This window comes from Notechis scutatus, chromosome 6 (assembly GCF_049901735.1).
Source record: "Notechis scutatus isolate UNSWTSFEM ecotype Mainland chromosome 6, rNotScu1.2, whole genome shotgun sequence".
NCBI classification, from domain to species: Eukaryota; Metazoa; Chordata; class Lepidosauria; order Squamata; family Elapidae; genus Notechis; species Notechis scutatus.
Window position 1 is genome coordinate 59,857,781 of NC_142014.1, and position 13,376 is coordinate 59,871,156.

The window sequence follows — 13,376 nt, forward strand, 5'->3', positions numbered from 1 at the left end:
TATAGATCGGACCTCCGCTGGAATAGGGGGGCTGGACTAGAAGACCTCCAAGGTCCCTTACAGCTCGATTCTGATGATTCCTTCACCTTGAACAAAACAGCCTCAAGTGGCCCTTGGGGAGTGGCGGGAACCCTCCTCGCAAACACCTCAAGCGGCGGCTCTTTCGCTCCCTCCCAATCACGAGGCGGCTGAGGCGCCTGACAACGACACATGACCGGATTGCGACGACTGGCAAATACCGAGCCGCCCCACCCGCGCCGAGCAAATCCATTCCCCGCCCACAGGGGGAGGGGAGGAGGGGCCCGGCTGCCGGAAGCCGCCCGCTCTGGGGCCTCGGCGATGTGCCGGGGACGGGAAATTCGGCGGTTTCGGCGACTGCTAGGAATTGGCCCGGCTGCCGATTGCGAGAAGGGCGGGCGCGGGTGGCGGCGGCTGCAAGGGTGGTGATGGTGCCCGGCGGGCCATGCTGCTGAAGCTCCTGCAGAGACAGACCTACACCTGTCTGTCCCACCGATATGGGCCCTGCCTTTGCCTTGGAGGCATTGTCCTCCTGCTCGTCTCCGCCCTACAGTTCGGCGAGGTAAGGCGCGATCCCCGCTGCCCGGTTGGCAAGCGCCCAACCGTCCGAGCGATGAGCTCCCCGTCGCCCGCGATCCTGCATGAGGGAGGATTTGCGCGTTTTCTCTTATCTCGCCTTTTTCCTGGAGGGGTTCCCCCCCGCCTCGTTCTTTGCGCCGGCCTTCTGTCTCTCAAGCGATGTTCCTCCTTCAGGCCTCCCCGTTCGTGGCGCTCCTTTCAGAGAGGCGCTTTGGCTGCCCCGTCGCATTTCAGCCTGGCCTCCGGGCCCTTGAAGGGCTGCATGATGGGCGGAAGCCAGGGCCCCCAAAGACTTCCCCTGTTGGATTGCTCTCTGGCGATCGCTCTTCTAAGAGAAACGCAAAGCTCTTGCTGCCAACTTTATTTCGCTGCACGCCGGGGCGCTGTACCTCGGTCACTTCCCTCCCGTGCTGGCCTCCTTTCCTTTTCCAGTTTCTTCTGTATAACGTAAAATAATAATAACAACAGCTTCCCGATAATTGTTATTGTCTTCACTCGATTGCATGAATTCCCTGCTGCTTGCTCTGTGCCTTTTCCCGTGCCGTGTGAGCAGCCAAGCACCCGTAATGCCAATACAGGAAAGGCCGCGGTGGCAGCCGCTTTAGGGAACTCTCCGTTTTCTCGGCTCCCGCTCCTAAGCCTTCAGGTCCGGCTAGATCTGAACTGCAAAAATCCGGGCGACCGTAAAGTGACAGAAAGGGAGAATGAGAGTTTTTTTTTTTTTTAAAGAAAATTCCCTGTTACAAGAATAGTGGCGTAGAGATGAGGAAGGCCCGAAGGAAGGGCTAGGAAGAGCGTGATTTATACCGCTGCGCCTCCCGCCTTTGCCAGCCCTAGTAGACTCAGCGGCAGTTTGCGCTGGAAAGGGGATTTTCGGGGATCCCAGCCTGGAGGCTGCTGTTCTTGCAGTCGTGTTGTGAAGGAACCAGGGAAGAGAGAATAAGCATGCCAATTTCATTTTATTTTAATGACATTTTGTATGCTGCCCACTTTAGCTGCAAAACTCCACACAGCCAGCAGGTGGCAACCAAAGAGCCTCAAACATTTCTTAATCCTTTTATTTAGTTTAAGGGGTGCCTGGACTTTTGCAGCCTAAAGATAAGTTAGCTTAAACACTTAAAGGTGGGGATTGGGGTGGGAAATTCCTTGGAAGGGAATATGCTTATAGGAAATCAAACAGCAGAAGAGAGAACCCATGAATGGTAAAATATGGTTGTTAGCATGGTTCAGTAACCTAGGAGATAGATAAATATAAAACCAGCTGGAAATTAACTGTTTAGAAATTATGGTGTGTTGCAATGAAAAAGGCCATATCTCTCCCATCTTTCTGATAGAGGAGGTTGGCTAAAGAAGATCAGCAGGTGAAATTCTTAAAAGCAGCCTCATATGAGTTGTTTCCCTTAAATGCATGGAGGCAAATGAGTGAAAGGGTGAAGGATTTCTGCAAGGGGCAAGGTAGATGGGAAAGCAGCCTAAAGGGGAAGCAGACAATGCTCTTCTCATGAACATGAAACTGATATTTATTATAGATAGATAAGTAGGTAGATAGGTAGATAAGTTGGTTGGTAGGTAGGTAGGTAGGTAGGTAGATAGATAGATAGATAGATAGATAGATAGATAGATAGATAGATAGATGTATATCTATTTGGTAGATAGATAGGTAGGTAGGCAGGCAGGCCTTTTGGATGAATGTATGGATAGGTAGGCAGGCAGGCAGACCTTTTGGATGAATGTATAGATAGGTAGGTAGGCAGGCAGGCAGGAAGACAGACCTTTTGGATGGATGGATGTATAGGTAGGTAGATAGATAGATTGGCAGGCAGGCAGGCAGGCAGACCTTTTGGATGAACATATGGATAGGTAGGTAGGCAGGCAGACCTTTTGGATGAATGTATAGATAGATAGGCAGACAGACAGACCTTTTGGATGGATGTATGGATAGATAGGTAGGTAGGTAGATAGATCTATATTGGTAGATAGGTAAGGTAGGTAGGTAGATAGACAGAAAGACAGATGGACAGGTAGGTAGGCAGGCAGGCAGGCAGACAGATCTTTTGGATGGATTGACAGACAGACAGATAGAATGTGACAACGGCAGCACTTTGGGAAAGTAGAGCAAAGCCAGAGTGATTTTCCCAACGTCCTGTGCCGCTGCTGCATTCGACGCACCGGCTCCGTTGCAACAGTCAATGGGGTGAACCTGCAGTGCCGGCACCTCGAACATCCCCCTGCTGCCTCTTAGCGCCCCCCTTCAGCAGCCGCTTCCGAGCAGAGCCTGTCCCACCTCCCGTAATCCCTGACATCACTTCACACTGACTTCTAGGCCTTGGCCCACCAAGCAAAACTTCCTGATACTCGCCTTGACCAGGAACGCTCAACATGCCGAAAGGCCCGCCCTATGTAATTCCTGTGACACAACTACGAGGCGGTGCATGCACTTTTACCTCGCTTCCTTGGGGCGCTAAGAGGCAGTGGGGGGGCGTAAGAGGCACCGGCTCCGCAGGCTCCAGTGCAACAGTCAATGGGGTGACCCCTGCTGCCTCTTAGTGCCCCCACAAGGCATCCCACCGCCCACTTTGGGAACCACTGGCCTAAATTCTTCAACTGGAAATCTTCTGACATATTTAATGCACTGATTCCCAGTCAAGTAGAAATAGCTCTCATCACTGAAGATGACCTTGGCCCACTGTTCGTTGGTCCACTTGTCATACTGTACAGTCTATGCCGAAGAGGTGCCGCCTGGTGATAAGCAATAAGGGCTGGCCAATTTCATATTAGTAACCATGTTTGGTTACCTAAACAGTCCTTTTCAGGACCACAAACAATAAAAACCTTAACAAAACACTAGCATCGGCCTTAGTAATTGCAACACGTATGCCACTGGGTATGCATCAGTTAATCTGTTTTCGTAGTCATTGTAAGCATGCAAGAAAATTCACAATCCCTATCCAAGCAGCACCAAATTGCAAAAAGCTTACGCTTTTCACTTAAAAACCACCAGTATCTATTTAAATATAACAATATTTGCATAGCAGTTAGCATAAAATATCATAAAATCAATGGCCTATCCAAAAAATGTCATAAACCATGAAGCGTAAAGTGTGCAGGACTTTTTCACACAGCTGTAGACACTGAAAGGCTTATGTACGTGTATCTTGTCTTACATCAGAACATACAGCAAGTACAAAAAACCAAGATTTATGTTATGATATGCTTTTTTTGTCATTGTGGTTTGAACTGGATAACAATTCTCTGAATTCTAGTTGTCAAGAAAGACTTCATAGGATTGTAGACTGGGGTAATTCTATGCTGAAATTATTTGTGTGAAGACGTTACGTGGCAAACTGGGTGGTAGAATTAAAAATAAAAAGACAAAGCATTTTTCTGTACTGGAATCTTACCAGTTCTTTTTTACACATATATGGCTGGAAAAAGAATTATACCCATGATTCAACTTAGAGCAGATATGTCATGCTTAAAAAGATCTTTAATAATAACAAGGCTTGGTAAGTTATATTAGAGGGGAACCTTCCATTTTCAGGAATAACTGTAGTTTATTCCATTTTATAAAATATCGTAAAAATATAAGAAAGAGTAGACTTAAACCTTGTTCTTTGCATTTCCGTCTACAAGTTATATCAGTTTTAAAATCCATTTCAATTCAGTTACTTCAGAATATAATCTTAAATATTCTTCCACAGGTTGTATTGGAGTGGAGCCGGGACCAGTACCATGTCCTGTTTGACTCTTACAGGGATAACGTGGCTGGGAAATCGTTTCAGAACAGGTGAGACAGCCTCAGGTCTGGAAAGGGATTGCTTCCTTCATTGTGCAAGAAATGCAGATGTGTTTGTTTAGTGTTTGTTCGAGAGGTAGGTTGGTCTAGTGCCGTGATGGCAAACTTATGGCATGCATGCTGGAAGTGGCATGCAGAGCCACTTCTGCCGCCATGCGAGAGGTCACCCGGAGGAGCCCCACTGTGCATGCGCGGGCGCCACCCAACAGCTGATTGTTGGGTATCTGGCGCGCATGTGTGGAAGGGCGGGGGAGCATGGGAGACGTGCATGCATGCACAGAGATGCGCGGCATGTGGGGGATCATGCACGCATGCGCAGAGGTGCATGGCACATGGGAAATCGCATGTGCATGGCACACACGGGGATGGGGGCCCACGCATGCATTGCCTTCTGGGTGCTGGTGCACGCACAATTTTCGGCACGGGAGCCCCAAAAGCTTAGCCACCACTGGTCTAGTGGTTAAGGCACCAGGTAGAAATGTAGAGACCATGGGTGGGCTATCTTGGACCAGTCATTCTTTCTCAGCCTAGGAAGAGAGCCATTACAAAGCATTTCTGAAAAACCGTGCCATGAAAATGCAGTTCACAGGCAATCTTTGAGAGTCAACACGGACTCAAAGGTACACACACACAAAGGAGAAAATGCAGCAACACCTGCGGTGGGATTCAAATTTTTTTTTTACTACTGGTTCTGTGGGCATGGCTTGGTGGGTGTGGCAGGGGAAGGATACTATAAAATTTCCATTCTCTCCCCACCCCACTAACCTGCTTTCCAGCTCCGTTCTCCTGTGCAACAAAAAAAGACCCAGCCGATCAGCTTGGACTCAGGAGGCAGAGAATAGATGAGGGCAGGGCCGGTCAGAAGTGGTATTTGCTGGTTCTCCAAACTACTCAAAATTTCCACTATTGGTTTTCCAGAACTGGTCAGAACCTGCTGAATACCACCTCTGAGCAACACTATTTCTTCTGCATTGTTTTTCCTCTCCCCCTTAAGTCATAAATTCACTGTACAAACTGAAGAAAAGCAGAGAGAAAATATGAAACACTGACAAAATAAGGATGTTTTTTTAAAACCAAAAGTTGTATCCAATACAAATGTTCTTTGCAAATGTTTGGTTATTTATTTTTATTTGAAATAGTTTTAGTTGTTAAAAGTGATAATACAGAAGAAACAACGTTGCTGCAATTTCTCCAGATTCTTGGAAGTGGAGATAAATGTTTTCATTTAAAAAAAAAAAAACCAATATGATACTTTGTAAATGTTTAGAATTGATGTACATATGAATGTATAGTATCTGTTATAGAAACAGTCTTTCAGCATGGAATTTTAGATACATTTAATCTTAGTCCCCATGACTTGGTTTAAAACCCAGCCAATAGTTGTCAAAGACATTTTTCCTATGTCACCTAGTTGTTACACATTCTTATCTTGATTGATTAGCCATGATCAATTAATCCAATTTTCATTGCTTAAACAATTAAACCTAGGAGATTAGTTTGTATATCCTAGGCTGAAATGTGGTTGATTTATTTGTAGCTTAGTGTGTTTTTTACAAAGAACTAAAGGTTCCTGGCATTTTCAGAGATCTGGAAATAGGCAATAGCTTTTTCAAAAACATGATACCTTGAAAATAGCTCTGATTAGGTGTATTGATAGCCACTAAATATAGAATACAATGCAGCTCTATTTGTCTTACATCCGAAGGTAACAAAATGGCAGTTTGGATCCTTGCTTAGGCAGGAACAAGTTAGCCTTATTCCATTCATCTGGACTGGCCTTTGAACCTTCCTAGGTATCTGGACTGGCCTTTGAACCCTGCCTGCTTGAGTCGTTATCGTTCTGTTGGATTTTAGATATTTCACTTTTTGTTAGTTTTGATTTCAAGTTTTCTTCCTTTATTTTGAACATTTTTAGTCTTTTGAAATGCAAATTAATTCAGATGGCATATACAAGCATATGCAATCCTTTTGGTAGGTCAAAGGTCACAAAAATGTGCAAACTTTATGATTGTTGTATCTCTTAACTAAGCAACATGTTACCAAGGGAGAGTTGAAAATGTACTTTTTCAGAGCAAGTATGAGTTCTCAGGAGCAAATACACAGTAGTTGCCTCCTAATCCTCCTGAATAAAGGACAATAGATCTGTGCCCCTACAGGTAGTCCTTGACTTACAACAATTCATTTAGTGTCTGTTCAAGGTTAAAATGGCATTGAAAAAAGTGACTTAGGACCATTTTTCACACTTACGCCCCATGATCATGTGATCAAAATTCAGATGCTTGGTTCATATTTATGACCACTGCTCTGTCCCAGTGTCATGTGATCGCCTTTTGCAACTTTTTGACAGGCGAAATGAATGGGGAAAGCCAGATTCACTTAACAACCGTGTTACTAACTTATTAATTGCAATAATTCACTTAACAACTGTGGCAAGAGAAAGGTTGTAAAATGGGGCAAACCTCACGTATTAAATGTCTCACTTAACAATAGAAATTTTGGACTCAATTGTGTCGTAAGTCAAGGACTACCTGTATTTAAAGCTACTAGAATTAATAATAATAATAATAATAATAATAATAATAATAATAATAATAATAATAATAATAATAAAAAGGATTTATAATGCACCTTGCCTAGCATTTGGTTATAAGTGCCCGCATAGACCGTATAATTAAAAATAAGTAGTAGCAAATTGTTTTGTATCTTTAGAATAGATTGGATACGTAAAGGATTAAATAATCATATTAATGAGCATCTAATTTTACTTAAATGGAATTAAATTCTGCAGAGATGCTGAGTTTAACGTGAATGCTTGTAATTCAGGATTTCACCAAGTTACTCTGGTTAGGCAAATCCACATTTGAGCTTATTCAGCTTTGGCAATAGTTGTTATAATGGCTAAACAATACCCACCCTTCCTAATTAAAAGAACAACTACAAGTATCTAGGAATATAAAGATACTAGGTAACAGATTATTAAGAATATTTTTTTTAAAAAAACTATATTTTTGTCTGAGCAAAGGCTTTGACCTTAATTCCCAATCAAGAAGCTCTGTGGGTAACTTTTATTCATAATTGGTCATCAAAAGGATAAAATGGGGAAATGAATCAGTGGAACTTTATACTGTATCATGAGATGTTGAGGCATGTTGGGAGATAATATTGAGTTTCATATTTATTCTTATGCCATTTTGGTCTCCTTTGCGGTCAGTATACAGTTAATTAAAACAGTGAGTTGTTGGTAAAGTAGCAGAAACATTTGAGATCAGGTTGTCTCTTTGAACTTTTTAAATATTAACTTCCTTTCACACAAGCATTTCTGGAATGATTCCCATTATAGGAGAAAATCACACAAATCGTTTATTAAAGGAAGGAAAGATTACTAATTGCTTGATGACTTCTAGCTCCTGAACTTGATGGATTACTGGAAAGTTTCATTTCAATAAACCTTATGATGTTCAGTGACAGGAATTGGAAGGTTTAACCAAACAATGTTAATGTATCAAATGTATTAAATCGCTCAGGGGTGGGATCCTGCCGGTTTAGTCCGGTTCTATAGAACCGGTAGCTCTGAAGAGCGGCTGACATCGAACCGGTTCTCTGGGATGAGGTTTTGGTCTGCTGTTTGGCCCTCCTGCCCACCCAGGCTCTAGGCTGTCCTTTAGTGGCTGCGTTTTCCTCCTCAGCTGCTTTTGCGCGCGGCATATTTGAGTGCCGCTCATCAACTGGAGAAGGTAAATGCTTGCCGGAGCTGGTAGCATGCATGTGCGTACAGCGTGCGTTTGACATGCATGTGTGCGCTCTCCAAACCAATTGTTATGCCAGTCGGATCCCACCCCTGAAATCGCTTATCATTTGCAACCAGTATTTGAAGAAAAGTTAATTTGTAGCACTATATAATGCTTCACAATGAAATCCTGGATAGACTAATCAGGGTTTTTTTTCATTTGTTTTTCAATGATTTCTAAGGCTTTGCTTACCTATGCCTATCGATGTGGTGTATACCTGGGTAAATGGCACAGATGTTGAATTGATCAAGGAACTGCAACAGGTGAGGAAACAGATGGAAGAAGAACAGAGAACAATAAGGTATGGATTTTGTTCTTTGTGAAACCGTAAAAAGAAAATAGTTGTTTTCTAATGAGGCACTTTTGTTTAGAACGGGGTCCCCAAACTCGGCAACTTTAAGACTTGTGGACTTCAACTCTCAGAATTCTGGGAGTTGAGGTCCACAAGTCTTAAAGTTGCCAAGTTTGGAGACCTTTGGTTTAGAAGATACGTATTAGTGGCCAAAGCTATTAACAGAAAGAGGCTATCTTATAGAGATTTTGTTGATTTTCAAGAAAGCGGAGAACATTTTATGTACAGTTTATATAGTGCATGCATTCACCTTGTATATGTGTAATCATTTTAGTTTTAATTTACTTTATTGTCATTGCACCTCATACAATGAAATTAAATGCCATCTTCAGTGTACATTATTACAAAAATAAAAAACAAACACATCCTTCACGTTCTATACAATTGAATTGAAAATCCCTGATATTGTATTAATATTGCACTATACAGTAGAATTCAATATATATTTGAGATGTGTAATTGTTTTCTGTTTACTTGTTCTTTAGAGAATTTCTTGGAAAGAATGTCACTGAGCCAACAAAGAAAAGGTAAAAAAATTAAGTATTTTGGAGTTATGTTTTCTGTTTTCCATATTTCAAATTGGAACTTAATTATGAGAAATTTTAAACAAGCAAAACACATAATAGTTAACCTTAATAAAAATTAAGATGAGAATATTGTAGGAAAATGTGTAAATTTTCTCTCATGTTCAATAATAAATACCTTGTGTATTAAACTAACCACATGGACATTCTGTGGTAGGCTCTGATTATTATGACCCAAGTCTTATAAAGCATATATCACTCTCCTTGTGACTATATACTATATAAGTCATCTTAGAGCAGTGGTCTTCAACCTTTCTGGCTTGGCAGCCTGGTGGGGGCTAGAGGGGATTGTTCTGTGTGAGTGGCAGGCATGAATGTGAGTGCCTGCCACTTGCACAAATGAAGCTGTGCTTAGTAAGACCACACCTAGAGTACTGCATCCAATTTTGGTCACCACATTATAAAAAAGATGTTGAGACTCTAGAAAAATAACAGAGAAGAGCAACCAGGATGATTAGGGGACTAGAGAAGAACAGTTACAGGAACTGGGCTTGGCTAGTCTAGTAAAGAGAAGGACCAGGGGAGACATGATAGTGATCTTCCAATATTTGAGGGGCTGCCACAGGGAGGAAGGGGTCAAGCTATTTTCTAAAATGCCTGTAGGCCAGACAAGGAATAACGGGTGGAAACTGAACAAGAAGAGATTTAACCTGGAAATAAGGAGAAACTTTCTGACAGTGAGAACAATCAACCAATGGAACAGCTTGCCCTCGGAAGTTGTGGGAGCGTCATCACTTGAGACCTTCAAGAAGAGATTGGACTGCCATTTGTCAGAAATGGTGTAGGGTCTCCCGCTTGGGCGGGAGTGTGTGTGGACTAGATGACCTACAAGGTCCCTTCCAACTCTGATTATCTGTATTAAATGCATTTGCCTGTCACTCAACATGGCCCATGTCCAGACAGGCCAAGGGTCAGCAGTGGGCCATGGCCTGGGGGTTGGGACCCCTGTGTTAGATATTTAGGTTTATATATAATACAGAATTAAATTGTTTGGATGACAAGATTGAAATGAATCAAGCTATTAGCTGTCAAAAATGCTATTGCAAAATGATCTGCTGGTAATGTAGTGGAATAAAAATCAATGGGCAGGATCCATAAATGGTGCATCTTAATAGAAGGACAAAACCAGGTCAAACAGTGTTGAAATAGGGTGGGTAGACTGTAGGAAAGCCATTGGTTACTGTGATAGGGCCTCATGTGCCTAGTCTGGCACCCCAAAAACCTTTTACAAACACTTGGAAGTTTTTGTTTTGAAATTAAAAGTAGAGTGGGAGTAGAGTGTTTCCATGAAGCCTTCTGCTTCCATTCCCACCTTTAAAGCCTTCCAACTCTTCTAAAAAGTAGAAGGGAAAAGTGCTTCCTCTAGTGAGGTTACCGTTTGAGTGGATGACTTTCAGTGGCCTTTTTAGAATGTATATTACTGCTTCTAGCCCAGGAGTCTGCAACCTGCGGCTCTGGAGCCATATGCAGCTCTTTCAGCCTTCTGCTGCGGCTCCCTGTCAGCTGATCCCACAACTGGCTGGCCCCTCCCCTCCCGTCCCTCCTCACCTAACCTGATGGAGACTTGCTCCATATTCCAGAGCAGGGGGTGATTGGTTGGGAATAAGTGACATCAAGTTGGCCATGCCCACCCTGTCACACCGATTGTTAAATTATTGTTCTAGCCTCTTAAATGATGCCCACCCCTATATTATAGTAATTCGTACAGGGAAGTAATTCATCAGATTGGCAATGTACCAGCCACAGATGTAATGGCACCTGCAACCTGCCAGGTGTATATGGTCAATCAACCACATGATCTTAATAATTAAATGCCCAACATTTTACAAAACCAAAGAGAAGAATATTGTATTAGTATGTATATGAATAGCATATTCACAAAAATATGTGCTTTTTTATGCCTGCTTATTTTCATTGATATGTTCCAAATTAAAGAGGCTGTAGATAGTTTCCCAGTTCATCCCTAGTTTAAGTATTTGATTAAACTGGGTGATATATTTAAGCTGTATATAACTTGAAGTCTTACTTGAGAAATCTTTTTTTAAATGATGCCATATATACAAGATTGACGTGGTTAGCTTTTCAGATTTTGTTTGATCAAACATCTGTCATACATAAATAACGAGCTATGCAATTTTAATCCTAAATGTAAGTCTGGCTTTGATCGTCTCTTGATCCTAGTGAAAAACAACTGGAGTGTTTATTGACGCATTGCATCAAAGTGCCAATGCTTGTCTTGGACCCCGCTTTGCCAAACAACGTTACTCTTAAGGACCTGCCATCTGTCTATCCTCTGCTGCGATCTGCCAACAATATATTCTCTGTTGCAAAGCCAAAAAATCCTTCCACCAACGTGACGGTTGTTGTTTTTGACACTGCTAAAGAAGGTATGGATCTTCTTTCATCTTCTGCTGCTTGAATATGCATGGTTTCAATTTACCACTGGGCTGTTCTCATTGGTTTTCTTTTCATTAGAACCTTTTGTAAAGAATTCCACTCCTTCTCCCCTTGTTGCCATGATTTAAGAAAATAATTGGATAAATGTACGAGCAGAAAACAATGTGTCTGAAAAAAACAATATTTTAATCTTGTTCTATATGCAAATCTATCTATCTATCTATCTATCTATCTATCTATCTATCTATCTATCTATCTATCTATAAAAAGTAACTCAAATCTCTCTATGAACAACTCTGTATATATTCTATATTCAGATATAGACATAAATAGACATTCTATCTATTATCTATCTATCTATCTATATCTATCGAGGGTTGCATTTTACAGAGAAAAATAATATAGAAAAATAAGTGAGATTGTTTTAATAAAAACATCTATGTGGATCCAGTCCTTCTATGATTCTGCCGTCTTTGTGTACCTTATTGCTACTATTACTTAAAATTCAAAAAAGTATCTAAGGGATTGCACAAAATGTGAGGGTGGAGTCATGTCTTCATCCCATAGCTGAAATGAAGTAAGATTAGTCTTCTACAATCCAATGTGTTCTGGACTTTTAATGCCTACCATTTCCTATATTCCCTTATGTGGAGAAACATACCAAGTGGAGAAGAAACTGGGACATTGCATATTATCTCAGGTTTAAAATCAGATTCCTCCCCCCAACAGCTCCTTGTGAAATGCCATTTCCCAATAGAGTTTTTCATATGTCTTTTCATAGGGAGATTTGTTACCTTTTATTGCTTCTTCTCCTTCCCCATCTGGAATCCTATAGGATTGTCTGCTAACTTTCCAAATAAAGCCAGTCTCACTTTAAATTGTGTGTATGTGTGTTTGTGTGCGTGGAGAGGAAGAGGGAGGCTATTCAGTGCTCAATCTTGAAAATATTTGACAAAATATTTACTTCTTGATTTCTTGGATGACCTGCTTGGATGACCTTGGGCCAGTCACTCTCTCAGCCCTGGGAAATGCAAACTGCTTCCAAAAATCTTGCCAAAAACATCTGCAGGGTTTTATCAACGCAGTTGCTCAGACTCAACATTGACTTCTCCCCCCACCAAAAAAAAAAGGAATGGGGAGCTGTAGCCTTGGCGCCTAATCTTGATTAATCTTGTGTGCTTTTGCTCATACAGGAATATTTGAGAAGGAATGGCTCTCTCTGTTCATTTTGAAGATAGAGAACTGTAGCATGTAGCTTAATGGAATTGTCATCTCCATTCTCCCATGCTTTAAAAAGTGCTCCTGCAAAATATATGTGTAATTTTAGTTTTAATTTTTGAATCTCTGCAATCTATGAAATGATGATCTGGGATTTGAATTCCTTATTCTTTCAGCTGAAGATGCCCATTCCCTGATGTTGAAGGAGAGTATCAAGCAAACGGCATGGAGGGGATATTTGGTATGTTCCCAAACATTTGCTGGAAAGTTAGTGTATATGCTTGTAATTAATTGTGACTTGCAGCCAAATATTTTGTCAAGGAAACCAAGCCACTGGTTTTAAATTTCTTCTGCTGTACTGTTTCATGATACTTGTAAGTGAAAAGTCTCTATATAATGTTTAAACATGCTTGAATGTTTTCCCAAATATTGTTGAGTTCACCTCTGGGAAGAAACTAGGACATTCTTAAATAACTCTTTTTGTAAGTGAGGTCTATAGTTTCTTCTGTTGTATGTTGTACCTGCTCATATTCATGCATACAGATAGTCCTCAATTTATGACCACAATTGAGCCACACAAAATTTCTGTTGGTAAGCAAGGCACTGTTAAGTGAGTTTTGCCCTATTTTGTGATCACTGCAGTT

At 41.6% G+C, this 13,376-nt stretch overlaps 1 protein-coding gene across 1 annotated transcript in view; it reads left to right on the forward strand.

Moving 5' to 3' along the window:
• The first annotated feature begins 280 nt into the window (after nt 1-280).
• GNPTAB (N-acetylglucosamine-1-phosphate transferase subunits alpha and beta) overlaps nt 281-13,376 on the forward strand; it is a 42,628-nt gene continuing 29,532 nt past the window's right edge. Inside the window, exons 1-6 of the mRNA XM_026695026.2 lie at nt 281-580; nt 4,299-4,384; nt 8,363-8,482; nt 9,019-9,060; nt 11,299-11,504; nt 12,909-12,973. Coding sequence (XP_026550811.2) covers nt 464-580; nt 4,299-4,384; nt 8,363-8,482; nt 9,019-9,060; nt 11,299-11,504; nt 12,909-12,973 — 636 coding nt within the window. The 5' untranslated portion in view covers nt 281-463. The remainder of the gene's footprint in view (nt 581-4,298; nt 4,385-8,362; nt 8,483-9,018; nt 9,061-11,298; nt 11,505-12,908; nt 12,974-13,376) is intronic.